This window comes from Pseudonaja textilis, chromosome 1, assembly GCF_049901715.1.
Source record: "Pseudonaja textilis isolate UNSWEBS1 chromosome 1, rPseTex1.2, whole genome shotgun sequence".
Taxonomy (NCBI): domain Eukaryota; kingdom Metazoa; phylum Chordata; class Lepidosauria; order Squamata; family Elapidae; genus Pseudonaja; species Pseudonaja textilis.
Genome location: NC_141990.1, coordinates 315,021,132 through 315,048,533, shown reverse-complemented (window position 1 = coordinate 315,048,533; position 27,402 = coordinate 315,021,132). Strand labels below are relative to the sequence as shown.

Sequence of the window (27,402 nt, the reverse complement as noted above, 5' to 3'; positions counted from 1 at the left end):
TGGGATTGTTGTTGAGAATTCAGAGAGCAGTGAGCATTTCATCTGGATTTTTGAAGCCATTCTTGCCCAGCATGACATTTGTATACAATTTGTAAAACAGATCTTTCCCCGATTCTCAATATTCAATGAATTGTTCAGGGAACAAATAGATCTGGTTTTGACAATTTCGAGCAATAATGCTCAAGTTGTAATTGTCTCAGGGGATTCAAATACTCTTCAAAGTCTTATTTTATCTCTCTACTTTTATGAAGAAGAGAACGACATCGCATTTCGGACGGTTTGGATCCTGAGCACCCAATGGGAATTTTCAGCTATTGGCTATCACTATGAGTGGGGAAAACTAAAATCCCTCCATGGTGCTTTGTCTTTCACGGTTCACACAAACCCGGTGCCAGGATTCAAGGATTATCTATTGGCTCTGAATCCACACGAACCCCATGGAGATGTCTTTCTCCCCAGTTGGTGGGAAATTGTATTTGATTGTGAGGTTTTGAAGGCAGGTCAGGCCTCACCTGATGGCCGAAGGGTTTGCACAGGGGAGGAGAACCTGGCCACCCTCCCAGTTTCCATCTTTGATGGAAAGATGACCGGTTTCAGCTACAGCATCTACAATGCTGCCTATTCTGTTGCACATGCGTTACACACTGCGTATACATTGGAGTCACAACTGGCATTGACGAGGGGCAGAAAGAAGTCACACCTTCACCTCTCTGTGAAGCCCTGGCAGGTAACATTTCAGATCTTCCTTTCTGATCTGCAAGTACAGGCTTAAGCCTCGAAGACAAGACTGGACTTGTTAAGAAAGCATCTGAACAAAAATAGTCAATGTAAATATGTATGTATGTATGTATGGCATTCAGCTTTGTTCGGGTATTTTCCCACGTCATTGTAGTTGTGCTTTTAAAGTTGTAGCAATGTTTCAGCAGAATCTCATCTGCCATCATTAGGCTTCTGTATTGTGTTCGTCTGTGAGTCAGACTTTTACAGTGGTTTCAGATTTAAATTTGGGGCAGCCTATTGCTGTGCCAGAATGGTTTTTTCTTCACCCTGATTGGTTGGGAGTCTTGGTCTGTGTTTATTAGCCTTAGAGTTTGCTGTGTTCTGCTTGATTGGTGTTTCTAGAAAACCCCAGCCACAGAATCATCAGAGAAGCCATAGAGATTGAAAAAAGACCAGAAAGCATGAATAGAAGAGATGATTCCACCAGATTGTCAATCATTTGGAAGCCTGCACTCACAAACAAAAAAATCTCCACACCACAAGCCAGGCAATCACCTGGGCACAGACAGATCCCCCCTGATACCTACAGCTCAAACACACCCCAACCAGGCACCCAGATGAAACCTAGCTTCCTAACTAATGATAGCCGTCCATTTACTCGGAGCCAAGCTGAACTAAAAGTCTCCAATACAGGAACACAATGTTGCCAGCCAACCAAGACACAAAAAGAGCCAAAAAACAGACAGAAGATATTAGAAACACCAATCAAGCAGAACACAGCGAACTCCAATAAACACAGACCAAGACTCCCAACCAATCAGGGTGAAGAAAAAACCATTCTGGCACAGCAATAGGCTGCCCCAAATTTAAATCTGAAACCACCGTAAAAGTCTGACTCACAGATGAACACTATACAGAAGCCTGATGATGGCAGATGAGATTCTGCCGAAACGTTGCTACAACTTTAAAAGCACAACTACAATGACGTGGGAAAATACCCACGTATATATACAAACAAACAAACAAACAGGGTGTACTTTGATTTTAAGATTGTTGATCAAGACAAGGGTTAGGGATTAGGGTTAGGGGCAATAAAAACAATGAAGGACATCAATGCCTCTTGCCAGAAATGGTGGAAAATGCAATATCAGTGCATCCAGGGGTGGAATTCAAAAAGCCCAGCAACTGGTTCTCTTCCCGGTTGCTGGGTGGGCATGGCCATGGTGGGTGTGAGCCTACCGGAACTTCCGGAAAGGCCATTTTTTGCCTTCCCCTGATTCCGGAGGCTTCCTTTGGGCTCCAGAGGGCCTCCAGGAAGCTGGAAACAGGCCCATTTCCAGATTTCCAGAACTTCCATTTTGGCCCATTTTTGGCCTTCCCAGAGCCTCCACGCAGACCCTGCATTTACCTGCATCCAAAACAGGCTGTGTGGAGACACCTGGGAAGGAAGGGGCAGGGTGGGCAAGGCCAGCCAGATGGTTCAACTACCTGTTTGATGAACCAGATGTAAATTTAACAACTGGTTCACCTGAACCAGTCCGAATCAGTAAACCCCACCCTTGAGTGCATCTCATTCATTACTTCATTAATGAAGTAATTCATTAACAGCTTAACTAAAAATATTTTGTGGAGAAGTCATTTGGAATGAGAGTTTTACTCATTTATATTTACAAGCATAAATACTTTTTAGTTTCAATCCTTGAAGCTGAATATCTCACAGATCCAGAAATTGAATTTTGCCTCAGTCTACAGCTTAGTTGTAACTTTGATACAACCAGATATCATATTTTACAAAATTAATTAAATCTCCTTTCGGCATGGTATTTTCCTCTTCCTTCAAACTTCCATTTATAGGGGAGGTTAATTTATGTTTTTTTAATGTTTGCCATTTATTCATCAAAGGTGATTCTCTCCATCAGCTAACAGCACACTTGCAATTGTGGCTCTGCAGCAGTGCATAATAAACTCACAATGGTGCTGGGGAAAATAGGTGCGAATAATAGGGAACATCTTACCTAGGGACTCTCCTGAACCCCTGAGAACCCCCTGGCAACCCACCCCTGAAGAGACTGCATATAAAAACCTATTGGGGAAATGTTGGTTTCATCCATTTCAAAAATGACTAACTCCATCTGTCTTTTATCTCTGGGATAGGAGAAAAACATGTATTATGCATATCGCAATTTTAAATATCTTTTATATAAAGTCTCTTCTCTTTAATGGACATTTTGGTTGTTGGTTTGATTGTTTTGCAATTCCAGATGCACGCCTTCTTGAGAAACCTCCTTTTCAACAACACCGCTGGGGAAGAAGTGTCCTTTTCAGAAACTGGGATGAAATACGCAGGATTTGACATCCTCAACTGGGTCGTCTTTGCAAATATGACGATCCTTCGACAGAAAGTCGGATGGGTCAATCCAGAGGCTCCTTCAGCTGAAGGTTTCAGCATCAACCCTGATGCCATCGTGTGGGCCAACCAGGTGGGGAGTAGATGCTGCTTCCAGGTTGTTGTGATGGAAAATCTACTCAGTGGAAGGAAGGGCTGCTTTTACGCAGACCCCAAAGCCAAGCTGAACATTTCTAACCTCTCCATCTCACTCTCCTTTCAGACAAAGCCTTTCTCCCATTGTGTGAAGCTCTGCCTTCCAGGACAAGCCAGGAAAGTTGAAGAGGGGAGGCCCAGTTGTTGCTACGGATGTGCTTCTTGCCTAGAAGGGACCATCTCTAATCAAACAGGAAAGTTGCTCAAGGAGACCTTCCAGCAGGAATGAGGAGGTCTGGCATGGCTTCCTGGGGAGGAGTGAGAGAGAACATGAGGTGGCAAATCAGTTGAGCAAATCAACATGAAAGTCTTTCAGAACTTTTAAAAGTGGTCCATTGAATGCATCCTTTCTTAAGTTGTGGGCAGCAGTTGTAACTTTTATGTACTATTTGTATATTTTAATATTTTATTGAACACTGACCAGAGTCAGTTTAACAGATTAACAGAGTTGGAAAGGGTCCTTGTAGTTCATCTAGTCCTACCCTGCACTCAAGCAGGAGACCTACACCATTTCTGACAGATACCAGCCTCTTCTTGAAAGTTTCCAGTGATGAAGCTCCCACAACTTCTGAAGGCAAGTTGTTCCATTGGTTGGTTGCTCTCACTGTCAGAAAATTTCTCTTTATTTCTAGCTTAAATCTCTCCTTGATCAGTTTTCATCAGTTATTCCTTGTCTGGCCTTCAGGTGCTTTGGCAAATAGCTTGACCCCCTTCTCTCTGTGGCAGCCCTTCAAATATTGGAAGACTGCTATCATGTCTCCCCTAGTCCTTCTCTTCCCTAGACTAACCAGGCCCAGTTCCTGCAACCATTCTTCATATGTTTTAGCCTCCAGTCCCCTCATCCTGGTTGCTCTTCTCTGCACTCTTTCAAAAATCCCATCTTTTTTATAGTGTGGTGATGAAAATGGATGCTGCATTCTAGGTGTGGTCTTACAAGGCTTTATAGAGTGGCATTAGTACTTTACTTGATCTTGATTATATCCCTCTGTTAATGCAACTTAGGATTGCATTTGCTTTTTAGGCTGCTGCTGCACACTGCGGGCTCATATTTAGCTGGTTGTCCATTAAGACTCCAAGATCCCTCTCACAGTTACTGCTATTGAGCCTGGTTTCACCCAGTCAATATGTGTACTTTGGGTTTTTCTTGCCTAAATGTAGAATTTTACTTTTCTCTACACTGAATTTCATTTAGTTAGATACGGCATGTTCAAGTCTGTCAAGATCCACCTGGATCTTGAACCTATCTTCTAGAGCAGGGGTCCCCAACCACTGGTCCCTGGACCGGTACCAGTCAGTGGAACAATTTCTACCAGGCCACCAGTTTGCTTGGCGCCGCCATCTTGTTTTGATGAAAAAGTGCTTCCGGTGAGCTTTTCCGGGTAGAAAGCGGCATTTGGGTGTTGAAAGAATCCTCACGCCTTAGTTTCATCGAGGGGTGGGCGGCTTCGAACAAAACTAAGGTACAAGGATTCTTTCAGCATGCATGGCAAGGCGAGCCGAGCGACCATCCCGAAGCCATCGCGAAGCCCATCGACACAGGTACAAAGGAGGAGTTGAAGGTGGCGGGGAGAAGCGAGGAACGGCTGGCTGGCCGGTCACTCAGCTCGCCTTGCCATGTGTGCTGATAATGGTACCAGGCCGCGGATGATTTTGTGATGCCGGTATCAGGCCACGGCACAAAAAAGGTTGGGGGCCACTGTTCTAGGGTGTTAGCTATTACTGCCAGCTTAGTATCGTCTGCAAATTTGGTAAGTTTCCATTCTATTCTCTCCTCTAAGTCATTTAGGTAGATATTGAAGAGTCCCAGGCCTAAGAAATAATCTTGTGGTAGTCTACTGCTTACTTCCCTCCATGTAGATGTAGCACCATTAAGGACTACTCATTGAATAGTTTGTCAGCCAGTTACAAATCCATCTGCTGATAATGCTACCTATCACACTTTTTTCTAGTAGGTTGGGGTCTACTTTGTTGAATGCCTTGAGTCCCTCGCAATGGGAGTTGGGAATTTCAAAATGTAAAAAAAAAATCAATGAATGCATTATAGTCATTCAGTCATTCAGAACTTTTAAGAGTGGTACATTGAATTGATCCTTTAAATTGTTACTAGCAGTTTTAAATTTTATGTGCTGCTTATATGTTTTAATTGTTAACTCATAAAACATTTCTATGTCAGTTTTAGAATTGCCATGAACCAGAGGGGGGTGGAAAGAAATTTGACAGAGCAATGCAACAATTTGAAACCAAAAGTGCATTCCATTCATATCTTGAAAATATTATAACTAAGTGATTGGAATTTCTGCTGTGCAAATCTCTAATTGGAGAGCGTGATTGATGATTCTTGGCTATGAATGTGTTTCATTGGAGAATAAGAATTATGATACACTCAAAGGAGTGGGGGGAAACCAGGGTCAAGGTGACAGTTTATTACATGTCTCACAATTGGCTTCATACAGGTCATACCGACATGTTTGCTTCTAATAAATTCTTTGTAGTTTTGGAAGCTTGGCTAAAGGCTCATAATTTAATTAGCGCAATGCCGGAATCCTGACAGCAATATTTTATTGAACACTGAGCAGAGTTCCTCAGTTTGGGAGTTGGGAATTTCAAAAATGTAATAATAAAATTAAACAAATCAATTAAGTCATTATATAATTACTCCCAATAAGTTTTTAGAGGCTATAACATCTTAGGTTGATTCCACTGGATCCTTCTGTGTTGTGTGCAGCAGACGTAAAAAGATGGGGCGTTTGGGGCATTTCAATTCCTTCATTGAGAAAGCAATTCCCTTCAAAGACAATCTCTGGTTCTCTGTCTAATGTATACTGATGCCTGTTCTTTCAGACGCTGCCCAGTGCATCCCATGTCCAGAAGACCAACACCCGAACAAGAACCACATCCTGTGCATTCCCAAGACCATGAACTTTCTCTCCTATGAGGATACACTTGGCTTCATTTTAGTTTCTCTAGCTCTTGTCTTCTCTTCAGTCACAATCTTCGTGTTGGCAGCCTTCATCAAACACCACAACACACCCATCGTCAAGGCGAACAACCGAGATCTTACCTATATCCTCCTGGTCTCCCTCCTGCTTTGCTTCCTCTGCTCCTTCCTCTTCATCGGGCAGCCAAGGTACCTCACTTGTCTCCTCCGACAAACCACTTTTGGCATTGTCTTCTCCATTGCTATTTCATCTCTGTTGGCAAAAACTCTGACTGTAGTGCTGGCCTTCATGGCTACTAAGCCAGGAAACAGGGCAAGAAAGTTCTTGGGGAAGCAACTGATCATAGTCCTGACTTGTCCCCTTCTGCAAACAGCTCTTTGTGCTTTCTGGTTGGCATTCTCCCCCCCATTTACTAATTTGGACTTTCATTCTGTGAAGGGAGAAATTGTGATGGAATGCAATGAAGGTTCAACCACCATGTTTTATGCTGTGCTGGGCTACATGAGTTTTCTGAGTCTCATCAGCTTCATAGTGGCTTTTCTGGCCAGGAAGCTGCCTGACAGCTTTAATGAAGCCAAGTTCATTACTTTCAGCATGCTGGTCTTCTGCAGCGTTTGGGTCTCCTTTCTCCCCACCTATCTGAGCACCAAAGGGAAGTCCATGGTGGCCGTGGAGATCTTCTCCATCTTGGCCTCTGCAGCTGGTCTGCTGAGTTGTATCTTTCTCCCCAAATGCTATGTTATAATGCTGAGGCCAGATCTGAATAATAGAATTCACCTCATGAGGAAGGTTAAGTAGGAATGTGAGACAACATATAGTTACTTCTGTGCAGATGAATGTAGAAATTTCCATTCCAACTATGTCCAGACACAACAAGCACATTCTAGCAAAAATGATGTTGAGGGTTTCTGTTTTTTGTTGACTCTGTCTGGCTCTATGTGACCTACTTAGAAAGGTCTGCAAGAAGAATTCAATTTTATTCAAATATACAAATACTTTAACCAGAAAGAACTCCATTAAGCCTTATACCTCCCTCCCTTTTATTCTGAAAAACTCAGCTTCTAATTATTGTGCTTTGTAATGTCGCATTAAGTTTTCATCATTTGCAGTTCTTCTTAGCTTGAGCAACAGAGCCAAAATTCTTATGACTCAACATCAGATGCTGATAACAGTTCCCATCACAGGCTGTGAGGACTGATCATTGAATAAAGATAATATTTATATCATCTACCAATGCCAACCACATTTTTCCAGACATCAATTCCTTGGGATCCATGGACATCCAGACCCACCTTTTCCAGTCTTTAGTTTTTAATTAAATCAGCCCAACTGCACATCAATTCCATCTTAGGTACTGTGACCCCATCCAGAACAAAGGATAGAAAATCAGTGGAGCTTGTTATAGGTTCTCTTTTAAACTGTATTTGATTAGATTATCCTAGACTCAAAAGTTCTGCAAAAGCACTGGACCATTGGCAAGATGTTTCATTTTGATAAAAAATATCTAAGATACAAAAGAGAAAGATTAAGTATTTGAGTTCTTTTTATGTATATTGTCTTATATTTCTATCACTTTTGATAATATATTACTATTATCTCTATGTTAAATTATGTCTATCATTAGTATATAATTGTTACTCTACTACTACTACACTACTAATGCTACTACTACTAGTAGTGATATACAACACTGTTTTCACTCAGGTCTATCCTCTCTAAATAGGAACTTTGGTGGAATTATACTACCGTGTTTCCCCGAAAATAAGACATGATTTTTCAGGATGCTCTTAATATAAGACCTACCCCCAAAATAAGTCTTAGTTAAGAACATCAGCCAGACAGATGCATTTAGTACCATATTTTCCTGAAAATAAGGCCTATCCAGAAAATAATGTGTCTTTTGGAGCAAAAAGTAATATAAGATCCAGTCTTATTTTGGGGGAAGCATGGTAATTATGGCAAATGTGTACTAATTGTTCTTAGAAATTAGAGGCAAATGTGCTGATTGCTGTTAGACAATACAGATGCAAGCTAAGCATTATTAATAAACAGTGACAAAGTCATAGGTTGATCTCAAAAAGGTTAGCTTAAGGTGGGCTTAAGTATAAAAACTGTATTGTTGAAGGAGTGGCCTTTGCACAGGCCCAATGGGAATGATCCCCCTGTGTCTTTTCTCCTGTGCAGAATAAAGCTTTTTAAAATCTCCGTCTCTGTATGTGTTTAATTGGGCATCACACACTAGACAGAACCAGCTTTCTGGGACCACACTGGAAAACCATTGAACAACTCTATCATGGTTGATGGTATTCTTCCTCACCAGCTGACAGCAGACTAATTTCCCAGCCTTTAGCCAGTTGCTAGGCAGCACTCCAGCAGAGTTTAAATTAGCCATACATCTCAAGTACCTCATCTCATGGAGAAATGGGCTTCTAATTTCATCCCTTTCCATATAAGAATAAATCAAGCAGTTCTTTCATACAAACTTATTGCTTACTTTTAGATGGCTACAACTGATCACCACACTAGAACCTTGCTCCTTATCCCTCCCTCCATCTGAACAACTAATCAGTGGAACAACTTGCCTCTAGAAGTTGTGAATGTTCCAACACTGGATGTTTTTAAAAAGATGTTGAATAACCATTTATCTGAAGTGGTGTAGGGTTTCCTGCCTAGGCAGGGGCTTGACTAGAAGACCTCCAAGGTACCTTCTAACTCTGTTCTATTTTATTATGTTCAGTTCTGTCCTGTTCTGTTCTGCGTTCTGTTCTGTTCTGTTCTGTTCCATTCCATTCTATTCTATTCTACAGACTCCATCTTAGATGCAGATACTCACTTTCAGGTAGGCTGAATACAAGTTGCACCATGACCCTCAACTCCTACTTCTGTTTTGGTGAACAACACAGGAAACAAACCTGTTTTTCTCCTTCTGGTTGTATGAAGATAAGCTATTGCTAAATGAGTAGGATGTTATTCTTCTTTGCAATTATTGGAAGAACAGTAATTCTTAATATACCCCCATAGATTTCTACCCATAAAACTCTTTCAAGATAAAATCTGCTTAAATAAAATAGGATTTATATCATAGATCCAAGTAACCCTCCCAACAGAACTCCAAGGCTGGCATAGTCCTCAAAGTACAGATTTATTAGGTCGGTCATATTGGCAAAATTTGGGAAACCCACTCTAAAAACCCCTCGGGTTCCCCCCATAGTTAAAATTGCAATTTTCCTCCACCTGCCCTGCAGTCCATCACATGGACCAATCACGTCACAGTGCAACATTTATCAGGCCTCAGACTCCACCTTTTTGCAACTGGTGGGAATGTTCTTGGCTCTCAGAGGAAAGAATTTTATTTAGGTTACAATCCCTTTCCTATCTCTACCTCTCCCCCCTTTCACTCCCACAGCTCGCCCTGCCTCCACTGTGGCAGCCCTGAAGATGCCAGGAGAAAAATGGCTCCAGGGCTGGCAATTTGAGCATTCCCTAGGGAGGCTGGAAGTACCACCTTAGCTGCTCATAAAACAAGGCAATTTCTAGGGACCAATGAAACTTAACTGGCCTCAAGTTTCTCTTTTGAGGCAATTCAAATCAGGTTAGCAAAAACATGCTTGATATTAAATTGCCCCAAGGTGTACCAGAATGGTACAGCTTGCTGATTTACTCCTAAAGACTTGGTGATATTATTATTTTTGTTTGGAAGCTACCAGCAGTTCAAGTTCTCAATAAACATTGATTTTTCATCTAGGAAGGAAGGTGAGAATAATGAATGGGCTGTTTCTCCTTCTGCTTCTCTTCTGGCTCCTGCCTTCAACTACTCACAAGATATTGCAAACCATTTGTGCACCAAACAACCCTTTGAGAACCGTGAAGGACTACTACAGATCTGGGAATCTCATTATTAGGGGGAATTTGCTCCTAGAAAAGTTATCTCTCTTTCAAGCACTGAAATTTAACTGTCAGCCATCAAAGATTCCAATTACAAGAAGGTATGTTTCACATGGAAGGGAATGGACTAGCGGATTGTCTCTCTTGTCTTGGATTCAGAGGCTCCATTCAGAAATTCTTGTTCTAATGATGCTTCCAAAATCTCCTCTGGTTCAGAAGCCTTGATGCTTTTCTAGATAAAGAGCCATCCTCATAAAATGAGATAGAATGTCCCAGTTTCATCAGGAGGATGATAAACAGATTAAAAAGTGAAGAAGACGGTACATGTTAGAAACTGTTCTGGCTAAGGAAAGAAGTTGACATATTAATTTGGAGAGAAATCATGAGAAAATCAATCTATTTACAAGGTGTGAATTGTAAAAAAACAGCAAATCCAGTTTTGGAATCCTCAGTGTTCTTTTGCCTTTAGCAAATCTGTCTTGTGGAGTATTTTGGTTCCCAAAGCTGAGAGAGTTTTTCAGACAGTCAAACTGCTAACACTTCCTTAGATATTTCTCCCATGGATGAACCATGGCTGTTGGTTCATCCATGGGAGAAATATCTAAGGAAACGTGGTATTTCCTTAGATATGTGGTATTTCTCAATCCTTCTCTACATTGGCCCTAGTTTCAGGGAAGTATCATCAATATAATTTTCTTCTTCACTTTTTCTTCTCCAAAGGCTCACAGCAAATGGATTCAACTCCTCAATGTCCAGGAGAACACACACACACACACACACACACATTCTCAAGGACAGGCAACCTCCAGCAACACATAAGAATAGAATACAACTGAAAGGGATCCTGGAGGTCTTCTAGTCCAGCCTCCTGCTCAATCATGGCACCGTTTTTCTAACATCAGCAGATTTCAGACCTCTGTCATTTTCTGTTGTGAAATTCCCACAAAGAGTTGGGGAAGTGGCATGATCTCATCGTTGAGGTAATTCCCCGTTAGGAGAATGAGCACATACAGGGAGACATAGTGAGAGTAGAGTTGAATAAAACACACACAGCACACCGATACATTGCATAGTAAATGTAGGTTTTTATTTCCAATAAATGTTTAAATGTCCAAGATAAGCAGTACAAGTCATTCACAGGTAAAACAGTCAATGTTCAGTTCAGGAATAATCCAAATAACAAAGTCCAGTATCAAAAAAACAGTTCAGTAACAGACTTACATCAACGATCAGTAACAGTCTTTAGTCTTTAGGAAAAACGGCAATACTCTCCAACAGAAGGAAACAGAGACTCACTGAGACTCAAACACACACTCCTAACAATCCAGGTTTCTGGCTCCATCTTATGGCCATTTGCGGAACCACACCCAATTACAGATTTAGTATCCTCTTAAAGGCATAGTATTAAAATGTCTATCCTAGTTTATATATTTCCAATCCAAATAACTGTTAGGTGACTTACACTTGTGTCATCAGTTCTTCAACCAACTGGTTTTCCCCAAATCTTCTAACCCTGGTTGAGGGTTCCATCTGGGGCCCAGAAGCAAGTGGGGAGAGCTGATAAGGAGCTTTAAAGCGAGTACATGGGTTGATGGGAGAAAGATAGAGAAAGACAATCCAAGAGCATCTTCTTTCCCTCTCTTATGCAAAAGGGATTGGAAAGAAAGTCCAAGGGAAGTAAACCTCAACAAACATCGTTCTTTATACAATAGTGCTCCAGGAGAAATAAAGCATTGCTGATATCAGAGAAGCAGCCAGAGAAGAGATGGGGAATGAATGAGTCAATTGGGATAGGAAAATCAAGTTGGAGAGATGGAAGAGGGTAGACCACTTGGGAACTGAACTGAATGTTAATAATTTAAACCTTTAGATGTTGCACATTTTAGCAGGAGAAAAGCAAAAAGGACCAATAATATTTTTTGTATTAGATTTCCTTATAGCAAAAACACTTAGACTTATATACTACTTCATAGTGCTTTGCAGCCCTCTCTAAGTGGTTTACAGAGTCAGCCTCTTGCCCCCAACAATCTGTGTCTTCTTTTTTCCCACCTCAGAAAGATGGAAGGCTGAGTCAACCTTGAGCCAGTCGGGAACCGCTGGCAGTGAGCAGTGAGTTAGCCCACAATATTGCATTCTCACTGCTGTGCCACTTTATTTTCCAAAATCAGGCCCCATAAGCCAATCACAATAAAACATAGTATATTTTAGTAATTTTATTTTTTTCCCCAGAAAAAGATCGTGTGTATTTGGGAATGTTCCAAAGCCAAAGGGCAAATGAGCATGGAAGTATTTAGAAGAAAATATCAACCAATTAAAGATGAAGGCCAGTTTGAGGAGAGGGGGCTGAGCAGGAAGAAAGGTGGGAATTCTGCAGTGTCAATCAAGCCCCCATGTCCATCCCTTTCAGCAACTCCTCTCTAGCCAGTGGTCATCCTTCTCCAGGCAATTCACAAGCCACCATTCCTGTCCTGTTCAGCTTCCAGGAAACTCACCCTGCAACACACCAGTGACAGCATCCCAAGTTCACTGATAAACTTTGTGATGATTCTGCTGCTGGTCCTTTATTTATCAGATTGCACCGATCTGATAAATGTGATTGTGACGCTGGACAGTGCACAGTAAAAGAAACAATAAACACAATTAACACAATATTAAACACAAATATAAATAAAACTATAGGAGGATGGGCCACTATGTTAACAGAATAACGAAGTTGGGAGGGACCCTGGATATCATCTATTCTATATCTGTGCGTTTGGTTTTTCTGGACTAAGTGCAAAACCTTATTTTTCTCTCTAGTGAATCACATTCTGTGGGATAGCCCCCAGTGTTTAAGTACGCCAAAAAAAAATTGGATTTTGAGCCTATATTCTAAAGCCATTCCCCCCAGCTTGATGTCATCTGCAAATTTGATAATTCCCCTTCTATTCCCTTATCTAAATCATTTATGAAGATGTTGAGGTCTGGACCTAAGACAAAAACATGGGGTGTCCCACTGCCCATGTCCCTTCATGTAGATATAGTTCCATTGCAGACCACATGTTGAATGTGCATACAAATCTATCTGCTGCTAATGCTTACCAAGAAGTAAGTTGTCATCTACTTTGTGAAATGCCTTACTGATGCCCAAGTACACTCTGTCCATGTAGTTTCACTGATCTGTTATTCGCTTTGTCAAAAAACACATGAACATTTTCCCTGAAATATTGCAGGGGTTTCTTGCTTGAGCAGAGGTTTGGACTAGAAGACCAAAACATTTTTAATAAAGGTTTTAAGCAACGATTGTCTTCCTTATTTACAGTTTTTACTGGGCTGTTGTATGCTGCCCAGAATGATTTTGCATGAAATGGTTGGCCGTATAAATTGGATCCATTAATCCATTCCATCCCTCATCTTGCGCGTATAACTAAGCCACTCATTACATTTAAACATAGGTATAATTGCTCACACTTCCTAGGGCACAACTGACTGCCATCGTGCCTCAGTAGTATTCAATCTATCTGAACATACTAGGGCACAGGCCAAATTCCATCTTGTGTGCAGGTGTTCACCTTCAAGTTGGTCAAAATTTCAACTTCACCTTAACTCTCAAATCCATGTGCTCTGTGGATTAGCAACAAGAGACACAAACATGTTTTTTCCCTATCTGATGTTCAAACAACATCTGTTGCTGAGTGGGTAGGACAGTAACTTTTCCTAATGTATCCCCTGAGGATTTCAACCCATGGAAAATCTACTTTAAAAATAGGCTCTGAGTTTTCCCAGTGGTGGTGGGAGGAACTTGCTTGTCTTCCAAAGAGATAACTCTGGAGTTCAGTGAGACTCAGCTGGTCTTCGTGTAAAGCATAACACAGGTAAGAGAAAGCATGACTGATATAATAGAAGTTTATTGATTGATTAGCCTTGCAACCTTATCATTAAAATAAAATAAAACACATGATCCAATTTTGGAATAAGACAGGATGAAACAAAGGGATAAAATACAAATGTGTTAATACAAAGAGGCAGCAGATAAATTTGCCCTGAAGTCATCCAGAAGATACAGAAGTTGTCCATTGTGCTAAAGCTCTGCTGAGATTTCCAATGTAATTCTGCTTCTGCACAAACTCTAATCTGGAAGGGAAGCTGACCGGAATGATTGGGCTGCCTCTCCTGCTGCTGCTGCTGTTAGTCTTTTGGCTCCTGCCTCCTTCTACTGCTAAGAAGTTTCAAACTGTGTGTTTGTTGCCAAAACATTTAAAGACAGAATTTGAATGGGAATTGTATAGTTCTGGTGATCTGATTATTGGAGGGAATTTGCCCCGGGTAACTTTGGTCACCTATGATATCCCAGACTTTCAAAAGAACCCATCTCTACTTCCTGAAGGAATTTTGTAAGTTTCACCTGGAGGGGGAAAATGTAGATGATTTCTTTCTCTTGGATTCAGGGCTTGTTCACAGCCAGGAGTTCAATCCTGACTGGCTCAAGGGTGACTCAGCCTTCATCCTTAAAAGGTCCGTAAAATGAGCACCCAAATTGTTGCGGGCAATATACTGAGTCTATAAACCATTCCATTCCATAAATCTAAGTGCCATTGCTACTGCTTTCTTAATAAAGAGCCAAACTTAAGAAAAAGGCGAGAATTCCCAGTCCTTCAAAAGTCTTCATCAGTTACACAAGTATATATTAGTGAAGAAGTTGACTTATAATATTAATATGGACAGAAAGTCATTGTAAAAAAAACCCTCAAAGACAGTTTCAACCCTTTTCCCATGTGAGATACTACCAAAAGACTCCTTAGTTTAGGAATCAATGGAGCTGATGAATAATGGTCCTTAGTAAATCTGAGCTGTGGCTCCCGCTGGAGTCTTTTGCTCAGACCTGAGGAAGCTGCTCTAAGAGAGAAAGAAAATGATTAGGGAGGAAGAGGAGCAATTGGGGAGGGAGGGAGAATAGAGGGGTATAAAATGATCTGGGATAAGAATGCCCTGGCTTTTCTCCATTCTCAGAAATCCACCCAAGTTGAATCAAGGAACATCCTTAACGAAGCCAAAACAGCCCAATGGAACTTCTCACTTACTGCTCCAAGGACACACAAAAAAGGCAAGGCCAACTCCACCAGCACACCAGATCTTTCCTATAATGTTCCCCACTCTTTTCCCCACTATAGACCCCTACTCATAAACTACCAGCAGTTCCTGGCCTTCATATTTGCTCTCATTCAGGTGAACAGGGAGCAGCTTCTCCTGCCCAACATCACCCTTGGCTTCCATATCCATGACAATCAGAAGACAGAGAGGAAGATTTTCACCTTCAGCCTCTCCCTGCTCTCCACAAGGGACCGAATGGTTCCAGGTTACAAATGTGACAGGCAGGACCCCCTGCTCTATGTCACTGGAGGTCTCAACTCCAGATCCCCAAGGCAGATGGCCTCCATCTTCAGCATCTTCAAGGTCCCACAGGTAAGAAGGCTTCACTGGACACAGTTTGGAGCACATGAACAATCAAAACACATACAGAAGCCAAGGATGAACATAACAGTGAGGTTGGATGGTGGACAAACCAGAGGTTTATGACTTAGACAATCCATCCTAAAGTTGAATTCATTTTTCTATTTTATATGTCAAGATACATTTTTGTATAACTGCAAAAAGATACCGACAGAATTCTAAAAAGCTGTGTTTGCCAAGAGGCATTCCTTCCTGACCTTCATAGAAGTTTGTCATCTTTCTGTGCCTTTCAGTGCAGTTTATTCTATATATCAGGTAGATGTTTTGTGCCCTTGACTTCTGACCTATCACAACCAGGTAAAACAGGGAACTGGTGGCTCTTCCTAAGAAGGGAAGAAGGTGAAGCCTGTGGGTCAGCCTGACTGGTGGGGCATTAACTACACAATGGGGAACCCTAAAGTCACCCTAAAACTTTAACTTTGTTTTTGAAAGAAGAATCTCACTTTCTCCAGCTTGGTGTTGGCTTTGAGTTCAGCCAAGGAGACACAAGAGTTTATCCTTCCTTCTTCCGGATCAATCCCAAGGAATCTGCTCAGTATGAGGGTTTAATCCAGCTGCTCCTGCATTTCCAGTGGAACTGGGTTGGGCTGATGGCCAATGAAGATGATGGTGGGGAACGTTTCATCTCATCTCTGATACTAAAGCTGAAGGAGAAGGAGATCTGCCTGGCCTTCACTGAAGTAATAAAATTTGAATTTTACAATGATCAAGGTACAAACTTTCATCACATTTTAAACACTTGGTCTAAAGGTGAAGTGATTATTTTTTTTGGACAGTACAGTAGTTTTGCAAATTTTCAGATAGTTAGGATGGCTGATGAAACACATACATCATTACTGAAAGTTTGGATCTTTACATCCAATTGGAAATTTAATGTGATGAGCACTGAATTTATGTTGCCACTTATACAACCTTATCATGGGGCCTTGCATTTTAGGGACCACACTGGGGATGTCTCAGAATTCAGCCATTTTCTCATGTCTTTAGACCCTTTCAACCCACAAGGGGACTTTTTTCTCCCTTTATGGTGGCAACTGATCTTTGGCTGCAAGATCTACAAACCAGGAGAGATCTTTGAACAGGGGGAGAATTTATGTACTGGAAAGGAGAAATTACAGAGCCTGCCATCTCACATGTTTGAAACAAGCATGGAAGGTGAAAGTTACAATATCTACAATGCCATTTATGCTGTTGCACATGCATTACATGGAATGCATGGATCCAGAGGGCAACCAGCCATGATGAGGCTTGGAAAGGAGATCTCAAATGTCCAGTCCTGGCAGGTAATCTCTGTGTTTTGTTAATCCAGCCCCTCAAATATTGGAACACTTCTACTTTGTCATTTTTATTATTACTAATACCTTTATTGTCAGGGTACAACATGTGTCCAATGAGATTGGCTGAGCCTCCCTTTGTGCACACACACACCTAACACAACTCACAGTGAAAACAGAAGTCCCTAATCCAGTCCTAATCTTATTACACTGTGTGACCTTGTTGCACAACGCGCCGGCCCTCCAAGTCTATCATACTAGACATGAAGTTATTTTCCATTCAGAAGTCTGATAGCCCATGGGTAGAAACTGTTCTTCAGCCTGTTGGTACAGCTGGCTCTACTTCTCTATCTCCTACCCAATGGTAGGAGAGTGAAGAAGTGCTGACTGGGATGTGAGTTGTCCCTCAGAATTTTCCTCACTTTTCTAAGGCAGCGAGCCCTGGAGATTTCATTTAGTGGTATCATACAACAGCCCACAATGTTTTGTTCTGTGCTCACTACCCTCTGTAATGTTTTTCTATCTGTGGCTGTCAAGCCAGCATACCACACCATCATGCTATATGTGAGGATGCTTTCTATTGTGGACTGGTAAAAGGAGGTCATCAGTTGTTGTTCCACTTTATTCTTTCGCAAGACCCTAAGGAAATGGAGTCTTTGTTGGGCCTTTCTGGCCACCTGGGTTGTGCTGATTTTCCAGGTGAGATATTTGCTGAGGTAGACTCCCAGGAATTTAAAGGAGGAAACTCTCTCCACACCGCTCCCCTTGATGTAAAGTGGGGCGGGTTCCTCTCTCTTCTTCCAGAAGTCTTAACACCATCTCTTTTGTCTTGCTGATGTTCAGGTACAAGTTGTTTTCTAGGCACCATGAGGATAATTTTTTAACCTCCCCCTTGTACACTGTTTTATCTCCACCTGTAATGAGAGCCAATATGGTAGTATCATCTGCGAACATAATGATCACAATGGATGGGTCAGACAATACATAATCATGTGTGTACAGTGTGTACAGGTAGGGACTGAACACACAGCCCTGTGGGAAGCCAGTGCTGAGTTTCAGGGAGGTGGATGTGACAGACGCAGCCCTCACTGTTTGTGATCGGTCCCGCCAAAAGGATTTGATCCAATTGCAGAGGGAAGAAGGAAAATCCAAGTCAGTCAGCTTTTCGATAAAGATGATCGGCAGGATAGTATTTAAGGCTGAGCGGTAGTCAATGAAAAGCATCCTGACATAGTTTCCGGGTTTCTCCAGATGGCTCCCTACAGAATGTAAGGCAGTAGCTATGGCATTGTCTGTCGACCTGTTCCCTCTGTAGGCAAACTGATGTTTGTCAAAGTCTGGTGAAAGGAAAGTCCTAAGGTCAGGGGTGCAATTCTTTTGATTCTACCTGTATGTGATACAGCGCAGTGGGGGGATTCAAAAATTTTTTACTACCGGTTCTGTGGGCATGGCTTGGTAAGCATGGCAGGGGAAGGATACTGTACAATCTGCACTCAGAGGTGGGATTTGCCGGTTCTCTGAACTACTCAAAATTTTCGCTACCAGTTTTTCATAACTGGTCAGAACCTGCTGAATACCACCTCTGATACAGTGGTTCTGGGATGATTTCTGCCAGCTCCTTTAGAACTTGGGGATTTAATCCATCAGGTCTCAGTGATTTGTATTCAGTAAGATCACACAAGTGTTCTCTTACTATTTTTTTTTACTTATTTTAACTTTTGTTTCTCGTCAATTTGGGCATCGCTTTCTTTGTAGGTTGGACTTTGGCCAGAGCTGCCTCTAGATCCCTTACTTTTTTGTCTAGTAGTTCACATGGCTTACAATTAATAGATGTGTAATTTGGGTGTTCTTCGCATACAAGCACATACATGGAACATATATTGCATAACACAATAAGTAGTGGTCACCTGTTCCGTGAGTTTGTTTCTTTTTGCTGGTCGTTTTAAGGGTAAAAAGTTTTATATCTTTTTTTCTATCCTGTTTTTGGTCTTTTTGTCCTTGTTTTTATACCTTGTTATTTATTTACAGTACTTGCTTACTGTTATGTTAGTTTTATTTATCCCTATTTTCCCTATATTTTTAAAGAATTAGGTCATAAAGGTCATAAACATTGCTTCTCTCCCCAGTTAATTTAACCATTTCTAAAATCCTTTGTTCCCTCATTGGATGTTGGCCTTTTGCTGGAAGTATAGATGAAAACACCACTTGTGTTCCTAATTCTTTGACTTTCTTCCCTAGCTTGTTATTGTTTTCAGATCCATTGTTATGTTATTGGTCCCCCACATGTAGGAGAAGGAGAAGAAATGCATAATAATCCATGGGGTTGATTGTTTTCCTAAGGTTCTCCATTGTATCTTTTATTTTTGCTCCAGGGAGACAACATACCTGCCTAGATTGATTGTTTGGTCTGTAGACCATAGTTTCTGTTCCCTAAGATTTTCAAGAAAAAGGTGTCACTTGAACTTACTGGTTAAATATCAGTATGGCGTCTCAAATCAGATTAAAATAGCAATATTTTAAAAAACAACAATAATACAGATTAAGTATAATGTTTGATTCAAAAGGGGTAAAAGGGAGTAGGAGAAATAAAAGAAACCAATTATATATAACTCCAACAACTCCCCCTCATTCAAGCAAAAGTCTATCGCTGCATCTCAGAAAAACAAATTGGTTTATTAGAACTTGCCATGTTGGTGCGTTGCTGGGTGCAGCCGGTACTCAATCACATCATACATTTCTCCCTTGACCCTGGTCTTTCCCCCACCCCCTGGATGTGACTTCTCCAATAGGCCACACCAGTCTCCAAGAGTCATCCATCATGCTCTCCAATAACTTTCTTATGCTCTGACTGCTGGGTTGCTGAGTTGATATCTAGGCATTTCAAGAATGCCTTGTTTTCCCCCACTCCCTTTCTCTGGCAGCTAAAAAGACCAAAGGAGTATCTTTTTAGTTGACACTAAGATTCATGGATCTCTGACCTTCCCAAAGGTGTTCAGAACTATTCAAAGGTTTCACCAGACGTGCCAATATGACATTCCTAATAAATCTGTACTTTGAGGAACATGCCTGCCTCGGCATTTTGATTGTGTTGGGTGTGTTACTTGGAACCCTGCCATTAACCTGACTCTAAACTCTAAATACTGACAGCCATCCCACATGTTTCATTTGCCATTTCTTGCACGGAACTGCTTGTTGTATGAAACCAGCCTCTGTCAACTTTAGCACACCACAACAGGATTCAATGTGGTCTGACATTTATGAAATTGTGGAGGTTTTTTTCTGCATCAAAGCATAAAGAATGGATCTCTATATCCACTGAAGTCACAAATCAGGGCAAGTGCTGTGAGGAAAACAAATTCTTAGAGGTATGGAAAGTGTTAGCAATTTCTGAATGTCTCTTTTCTTTCAGCTTCTTCCCTATTTGAGAAATGTCTACTTCAACAACAATGCTGGAGATGAAATCTACTTCTCAGAAAATGGACTGGGATCTACTCGTTATGATCTTCTCAACTGGGTTCTCCTCCCCAATGAATCTTTTGTCCCTGTGAAAGTTGGAGAAATTGTTCCTGGAGCTCCTGCAGGACAGGATTTCACCATCAACTCTGATGCAATTGTCTGGGCAAAAAAGGTGAGCTGGAAGGTCAAATAAATCCAGAAAAAGAGTCATTCTCTTCTGGGGAATTCAAAATGTTTCCCTTACTGGAAAAAAGGTTACTGAATCAAAAAATTGACAACCATTTTAGGAAAAAGCTGTTTTGCATGTAACTTATTTAAGATCTGATTTGTGATCGATCAAAAAGAATTGAGATCAGGAAGAAATTCTGCCTGAAACCCAGGATGCAAATAAAGCAGCCAAAAGTGGTTCCCATGGACCATTCTCATTCAGCTGGATCTCCATCACTGTTTCTTTCAGAAAAGCTATAGCTCAGTTCACAACCCTTCTTTTGCAGGTCAAGCCACAGTTCCAATCTCCAGAATCCAATAATCGGTTCAGATTGGCACTAGCTATAATCCCCCTGGAGCTTTTCTTGGTTTGTGTTACACTTCAGTTAACCATTGCTTTTGAAGATATTCTAGAGACAGAAAGAGAAATATGAAGAAATGAATAAGTGAAGCATTGCTGAAGATATCTACAGAATTTCTCTTTTCTCTTTTAGAAGGTGCCCTTTGCCAGGTGTGGCAAGAAGAGATGCCAGGCAGGAGAGAGGAGAAGAGTTCCAGAGGGCCAGCAGATTTGTTGCTATCAATGTGTCCCTTGTCCAGAAGGAACCATTTCCAAGGAGATAGGTAGAGTAAATTTTCAGTGTAGATCTATGTGGAGTTAGGAAGACATTCAGTAGAAACAAATATCAATTTTGTGCTCATTTTTGATAGATTGACATTCTTCAACAGATTCATGCTTTTCAGCTGTGTTTTTCTGTCAGTGCTATCAGTCTCCCAGGAGATAGACAAATCTGTTGGAGAAGAGGGAGGTACATCTGACAAAGTCTGCCTGCCCTTCCCTGGAAAAAAAATATCTGAATGAGTCCATGCAAAATGCACAAGCAACCCCCAGGATAGTCTATATTGAAGGATGTTTTGTTCCTTTTGATATTCCATGAGTATTCTTGATTTCAGATTCTGAAAGCTGTGATCCTTGCCCAGAAGAACAATATCCTAACAAGGACAAAGACCATTGCATTGCCAAGGAAATCCACTTCCTTTCCTATCAAGAGACCCTGGGATATGTTTTAGTGTCTCTCACTCTTTCTCTCGCCATGATCACCTTGGGAGTCCTGGCAATTTTCCTTAAATGGCATGACACACCACTTGTCAAAGCCAACAACCGAGATCTCACTTACATCCTCCTGGTCTCCCTCCTGCTCTGCTTCCTCTGCTCCTTCCTCTTCATTGGTCAACCTGGGAATCTCACCTGTCTTTTCAGACAAACTACCTTTGCCATTCTCTTTTCCCTTGCAGTTTCCTCTGTCTTGGCAAAAACTGTCATGGTGATTCTGGCCTTCGTGGCCACCAAGCCAGGGAACAGAACAAGGAAACTCTTAGGAAAACCACTGACCAACTCCATTGTCTTAGGCTGTCCTGTGATCCAAGCAGTTATTTGTGCCACCTGGATGGTAACTTCTGCCCCATTTCCCAACTTGGACTTCCACTCCTTGGTAGGAGAGGCCATCTTAGAATGTAATGAAGGCTCAGCTTCAATGTTTTACGCTGTCCTTGCTTACCTGGGTTTTTTGGCCCTTGTGAGTTTCACGGTAGCCTTTTTGGCTAGGAAATTGCCCAACAGCTTTAATGAGGCCAAGTTCATTACTTTCAGCATGCTGGTCTTTTGCAGTGTTTGGATCACCTTCCTCCCCACCTACCTGAGCACCAAAGGGAAGTCCATGGTGGCCGTGGAGATCTTCTCCATCTTGGCCTCTGGGGCTGGTCTCTTGGCTTGCATCTTTTTCCCCAAATGCTTCATTATCCTATTCAGACGCCATTTGAATTGTAGAGAGAATATAATGAGGCATAAGAATGTCTGATTTATGTGGGGATGGATGTTTAATTTTAACATTTTTGTGTTTGATTTTTAAAAAAAATAAATGATGAAATGAGAGAGGTGCTTTTTCATTAAGTAATTGGAAATCAAGTTATGTGCTAATCACAAATTTCCTTTTAATCAGCAACAAGACCCACCCTGCCAATTCTCCCCAGGGAGGCCCCATGATTAACTTGGAAATAAATCATAATTGCGTAAATATGTTGTTATTACTTTCCATCATGACTGTTGCCCTTTTTTAACAACGTCAGTTGCATATAATGAAAACTTATATAAGATGTTTGATAGATGGTATTTTGCGCCTGCAAGGTTGTCAAGGATGTTTAAAGATAAATCAGTTCAATGTTGGAAATACAACTAGATACCCAGATCATATTACCATATGTGGTGGGCTTCTGTAGAAGCCAAAAAATATTGGACAAAAATACATACATGGTTAGAAAAGAAGGTACAGCAACATCTTGACTGAAAACCTGAAATATTTTTGTTGGGGATGTTATGATATGACAAAGGAAGCTGCAAAAAATTGTTTTTTGAAAAGTAGCCTAACACCAGAAGATTGAACTTCATGACTGCTTCTCTACTAATGAATTAATTACATATTAATTTAAAATTAAAGAATTGTAAATATTGTATTTAAGTATATATGTAACGCTTGACACAAAACTGTTAAAATGTAAATTTTATATGTATTTTGAAAATAAATAAAATTATAAAAAAAACACACAGGAAGTTTTTGAAAATAGATTGGACAACCTGAGATGATATAGGTTTTCCTGCCTAAGCAGGGGATTGGAGTAGAAGACCTCCAAGGTCCCTTCCAACTCTGTCATTCTGTGCTCTTTTTATCTGCGTGATGGCATCAGAGAGGGAGAACTTTCTAGCAATCATCTTGCCTCCAGATATCAATTTTGAAGAGTGAAACAAAGGGAAAAGTGCACTTAATTATGTGCTGGCTGTGACCAAGCTGTTTAGTACTTCTAATATTGAAGGAATACCTTCAGGATAGAATCCCAGAGATTCGTATGTAATTAACTCATTGCAAAAATTCCTACTGGTTCGGCCGAACCGATAGTAAAAAAAAAAGGCTCCTCCAATCATCTGAGAGGAGAAAGAAGAGAAAAGCATAGGATTGGCCCTTCCATCCTCCCATATGCTTTTCTGTTCTTTATCCTCTCAGATGATTGGCGCTGCCGAGCCTCAGCTGATGTGCGGAAAGCTGCACGCATAAATAAATGGAACATGTGCTGGTTAGACAGTATATAGTTAATTTGGGAATGAGGGCTGTGCCCTTAAGGGAATGCTTCCTGGGAAATGTATTGAATGCCCCTTGGGAGATGTAGTTCATGTCACGTGGTCACATCTGTAATCCTGATTGGTCACTGAATTGACCTTTGGTTGGGCTGGGGGAGTTTGGGGGCCTTCTTACCAGGACCCCAGCATCATGCTGGAGTCTTCCTTTGGTATATCACTATGGGATGAAGATAACCATCTTTTTACAATATGGAGGCAACTATTGCGGCAAAGATTGGACGTTAGATGAATCTCTTTTTTTTTTTTGCAAAAGTTTTATTCAATTTTCACATATTACAGGAAAAAAAATCTTTTTTTCAGTGAACAGCATGATTCCAGGTTAACACATTTCCATTACAAACTTGATTTTGTTTCCTATTTGTCTTTCACATTTAATAACTTCTCTTAATCTTATTTTATATATTTTCTTTAATTTTAATCATCAAGCTTTTCCCATCTTATTTTATAATTTTCCCAATACATTGCTTAATCTATTTCTTTAAATCCTTAATGCATCATTATATATCTTCATATTCATTACATTTTATCTTCTTTTCTGTCAGATCAATTTACTTGAGATGATTTACGTTAGATGAATCTTGACGTAACTGTGAGTTATATTTGAGGATGCCTAGTACAATCCAATAAATGAACTTTGCATGGAAGCCTTTGTAGTGTTGCACTGCTTGTCTCTATATTCAGCCAGAAGATTAGAGACTTGAAAGAACAGGTAGGATCCCATTGCTGATTACATAACACCATATACGCATTCCTATTACCCGAGCCAATCCAGAGGTTTACCATGGGTGATGCTGTCTTTCCCACACCAGTTCACAATTCTGAAGACCTGGTTCCCAAGACTAACAGAGCAGACAAACTTTTATGATTCCAACTCCTTCTTGGACAACCTTCCTATAGAGTTTTAATTAACCTAATACCTTGAGAGGTTCTCCTGCCAACTTTTAAGTTGATATTTATTTATTTGTTTGTTTGTTTATTTATTTATTTATTTATTTATTTGTCGATCGCTTACAAGATCATAGGTATAAGTATATACATAGTTATGAATACATGAAATGGGTACATATAAGAAAAATAAAAGAAACAATCGGACAGGGATGGTAGGCATGTTGGTGCGCTTATGCTGCCCCCTACAGACCTCTTAGGAAAAGGTCAATAGTAGACAGTCTAAGGTTAAAGTTTTGGGGGTTTGGGGAAGAAACCACAGGTCAGGTAGAGCATTCCAGACATTGACCACTCTGTTGCTGAAGTCGTATTTCCTTCAATCAAGTTTGATGTGATTAACCTTGAGTTTGTATCTATTGTATGATCTTGTATTGTTATGGTTGAAGCTGACGTATTCATTGATAAGTAGGATATTACAGTATATAATATTATGTACAATACTTAGATCAGATCAAAATTCTATGCAAAGAGTTAGTGTGTAATTTCATCATCCGGCAAGTTGGTATTTATATAAAGTATATAGCACTTATTCCATCCAAGTGTTGGTATGATTGCCCAGACTTATTAGGGTACAATTGATTGTCAGATGCCACCATGTTCTATTGTCAATTGCCACCATGTCCACACCTATACCATCCAAACAAATTATGGAAGAAGCAAAACTCCATCTTGTTTGAACATGGTCAGTTTTACAAAATTCAACCCAACAGATTACTCTTAACAGCATCTGATCTGTGGATTATCAACAGGAGACCCAAACTCATTTTTCTCCACCTGCTGTATGAAGAGTAGCTATTGCTCAGTAAATAGGACAATTGCTTTTCCATGCAATTATCAGAAGAACAGCAATTTCTAATGTATCCCCTATGGATTTCTACACTAAAAAATCTTCCAAGATAAAACCTGCTTTAAATTAGATACTCTGAGTTCTCCCAGTGTAGGCAGGACATGTCACCTTGCCTTGTGTTGCAAAGAACCAACTCCAGGGTTTGTTGAGACTCAGCTGGCCTTAGTAATCTCTTTGGTCATAAATCAAACATAAGTAAGAGGAAGCATAATTGGATACAAATTTGCCTTGGGGCCACCCAGGTGGCACAGATTATCTCTCTTATGCTAAAGCTCTGCTGAGATTTCTAGTCCTCCTTGCAATTCAACTTCTGCAAAAAAAAAAAAAAAACCTTTTGATTTCTGATCTAGGAGGGAAGGTGAGAAAAATGATTGGACTGCCTCTCCTGCTGTTACTGCTGCTCTTGTGGCTCCTGCCTCCAACTATTGCTAAGAAGATACAAACTTTACAAACTATGAGATACTATTACAGGCCTGGTAATTTCATTATTGGTGGGAATTTTCCCCTGGAAACTATACATAAATTGAACTTCCAATCTTTTGAAAAAGACCCATCTCTACTTCTGGAGAATATTTTGTAAGTTTCACCCAGAAGGGAAAGGTGTAACTAACTATTTGGTTTGCTTTGTGTTCAGGGACTCTTTTCAGAAATACTTGTTCTACTGATGTTTGCAATGCCCTACCATAGTTCAGATCTCAATAAAGAATTGAATTCATTAAATAGCCTATAATTCTCCATCTTTCCAGAATTTAGGAAGCTAATAAACCACCAAAAAAGGTAAGAAGGACAACCCCTTGGAAATTGTGCTGGCCTTGTGAAGAAGTTGGCTTATAATATTAATTTGGACAGAAACTCCTGATGCAAAACTCAAAGATGAGGTCAACCCATTGACACTGTGGAGGAGTTTGAAGAAATTCCTCCATTTTGGAATCAAGATTGCTCGTGAATAATGGCCTTCAATAAATCAAAGTTCTGACCCCCACTGAAGTCTGGTACTCGGCAATAGTTACCAGATCAGAAGAAGCTGCTCCAAGAGAGGACCAAATGTTTTAGGGTAGAAGAGGAGCAATTGGGAAGGACTATACCCATTGGAGCAAAGTGAAGAAAGGAGGGACAATAGAGAAGTATAAAATGATGTGGGATATGGACAGACAAGATTTTCTCCTTTCTCTCAAGGCCACCAGATATTAATCAAGGAACAGCCTTAGCAGCAAAACAATTTGGGATTTTTTGCTACAAAGAATGTGGGGGGGCAGGATAAACTCTATCAACCCACAAAAGCTTTCCTTAAAATTTCCCCAATGATTTTCTCACCGTAGAGTTGTACCCAAGAACTACCAGCAGTTCATAGCCTTGGTGTTTGCAGTCAGAGAGGTCAACAAGGATGTAGTTTTCCTCCCCAACATCACCCTTGGCTTCCACATCTATAGCAATTCTCAGACTGAGACAGAGGTTTGCTCTTCAGCCTCTCCCTGCTCTCCACACAAGGCCGAATGGTCCCAGGTTACAAATGTGACAGGCAGCACCCTCTACTCTCTGTCATTGGGGGTCTCAACCCCAAATCCTCAAGGCTGATGGCTTCCATCTTCAGCCTCTTCAAGGTCCCACAGGTAAGGGGGCTTCACTGGATACATTGTCGGATAGACAAATAACAGAAGCACACACAGAAACCAAAGGTGAAAATAAAGTTGTTTGGGGAGGGAGCATATCTTTGTATTTTCTTTGTCAAAATATGGTTTTATAGAACTTAGAAATGATAGATAAGATAAATCTGAAAGGCTATATTTTCCAAGAGGAATTTCTTCTTTTCCTAAAAGTGTAATCATCCTTTTGGTGCAGTCTATTCTCTGTACTAAATTGAAGTATAGTTCCCTTGCCTTCTGACCTGTCACGACTCGACGGAAAAA

The 27,402-nt window shown here is 40.7% G+C and overlaps 3 protein-coding genes across 3 annotated transcripts in view; all 3 read left to right on the top strand.

The window, feature by feature from the left end:
• Window positions 1–6,087: 6,087 nt before the first annotated feature.
• Window positions 6,088–6,999, top strand: LOC113451114 (vomeronasal type-2 receptor 26-like). The gene has a single exon (XM_087933576.1). The coding sequence runs from the start codon at window positions 6,088–6,090 to the stop codon at window positions 6,997–6,999; it is 912 nt and encodes a 303-aa protein (XP_087789702.1).
• A 7,221-nt stretch (window positions 7,000–14,220) lies between these two features.
• Window positions 14,221–25,130, top strand: LOC148128313 (vomeronasal type-2 receptor 26-like). The gene is made up of 7 exons (XM_087933482.1): window positions 14,221–14,252; window positions 15,237–15,528; window positions 16,029–16,256; window positions 20,260–20,478; window positions 21,011–21,137; window positions 21,468–22,325; window positions 25,096–25,130. Exons 1-7 carry the CDS (start codon window positions 14,221–14,223, stop codon window positions 25,128–25,130), a joined length of 1,791 nt encoding a protein of 596 aa, XP_087789608.1.
• A 1,831-nt stretch (window positions 25,131–26,961) lies between these two features.
• LOC148128312 (vomeronasal type-2 receptor 26-like) overlaps window positions 26,962–27,402 on the top strand; it is a 47,532-nt gene continuing 47,091 nt past the window's right edge. The window contains exon 1 of the mRNA XM_087923208.1: window positions 26,962–27,105. Within this exon, the coding sequence (XP_087779334.1) occupies window positions 26,989–27,105 (117 nt within the window). The 5' untranslated portion in view covers window positions 26,962–26,988. The remainder of the gene's footprint in view (window positions 27,106–27,402) is intronic.

What these genes read in the sequence shown, in the direction of transcription:
- LOC113451114 (XM_087933576.1), top strand. Translation starts at nt 6,088, where the DNA reads ATGCCTGTTCTTTCAGACGCTGCCCAGTGCATCCCATGTCCAGAAGAC.
- LOC148128313 (XM_087933482.1), top strand. Translation starts at nt 14,221, where the DNA reads ATGATTGGGCTGCCTCTCCTGCTGCTGCTGCT. An exon ending in TCTGCCTGGCCTTCACTGAA is followed by an intron (nt 16,257 to 20,259) that starts GTAATAAAATTT and finishes CTTTTCTTTCAG; the next exon opens with CTTCTTCCCTATTTGAGAAA. An exon ending in AACCATTTCCAAGGAGATAG is followed by an intron (nt 21,138 to 21,467) that starts GTAGAGTAAATT and finishes TCTTGATTTCAG; the next exon opens with ATTCTGAAAGCTGTGATCCT.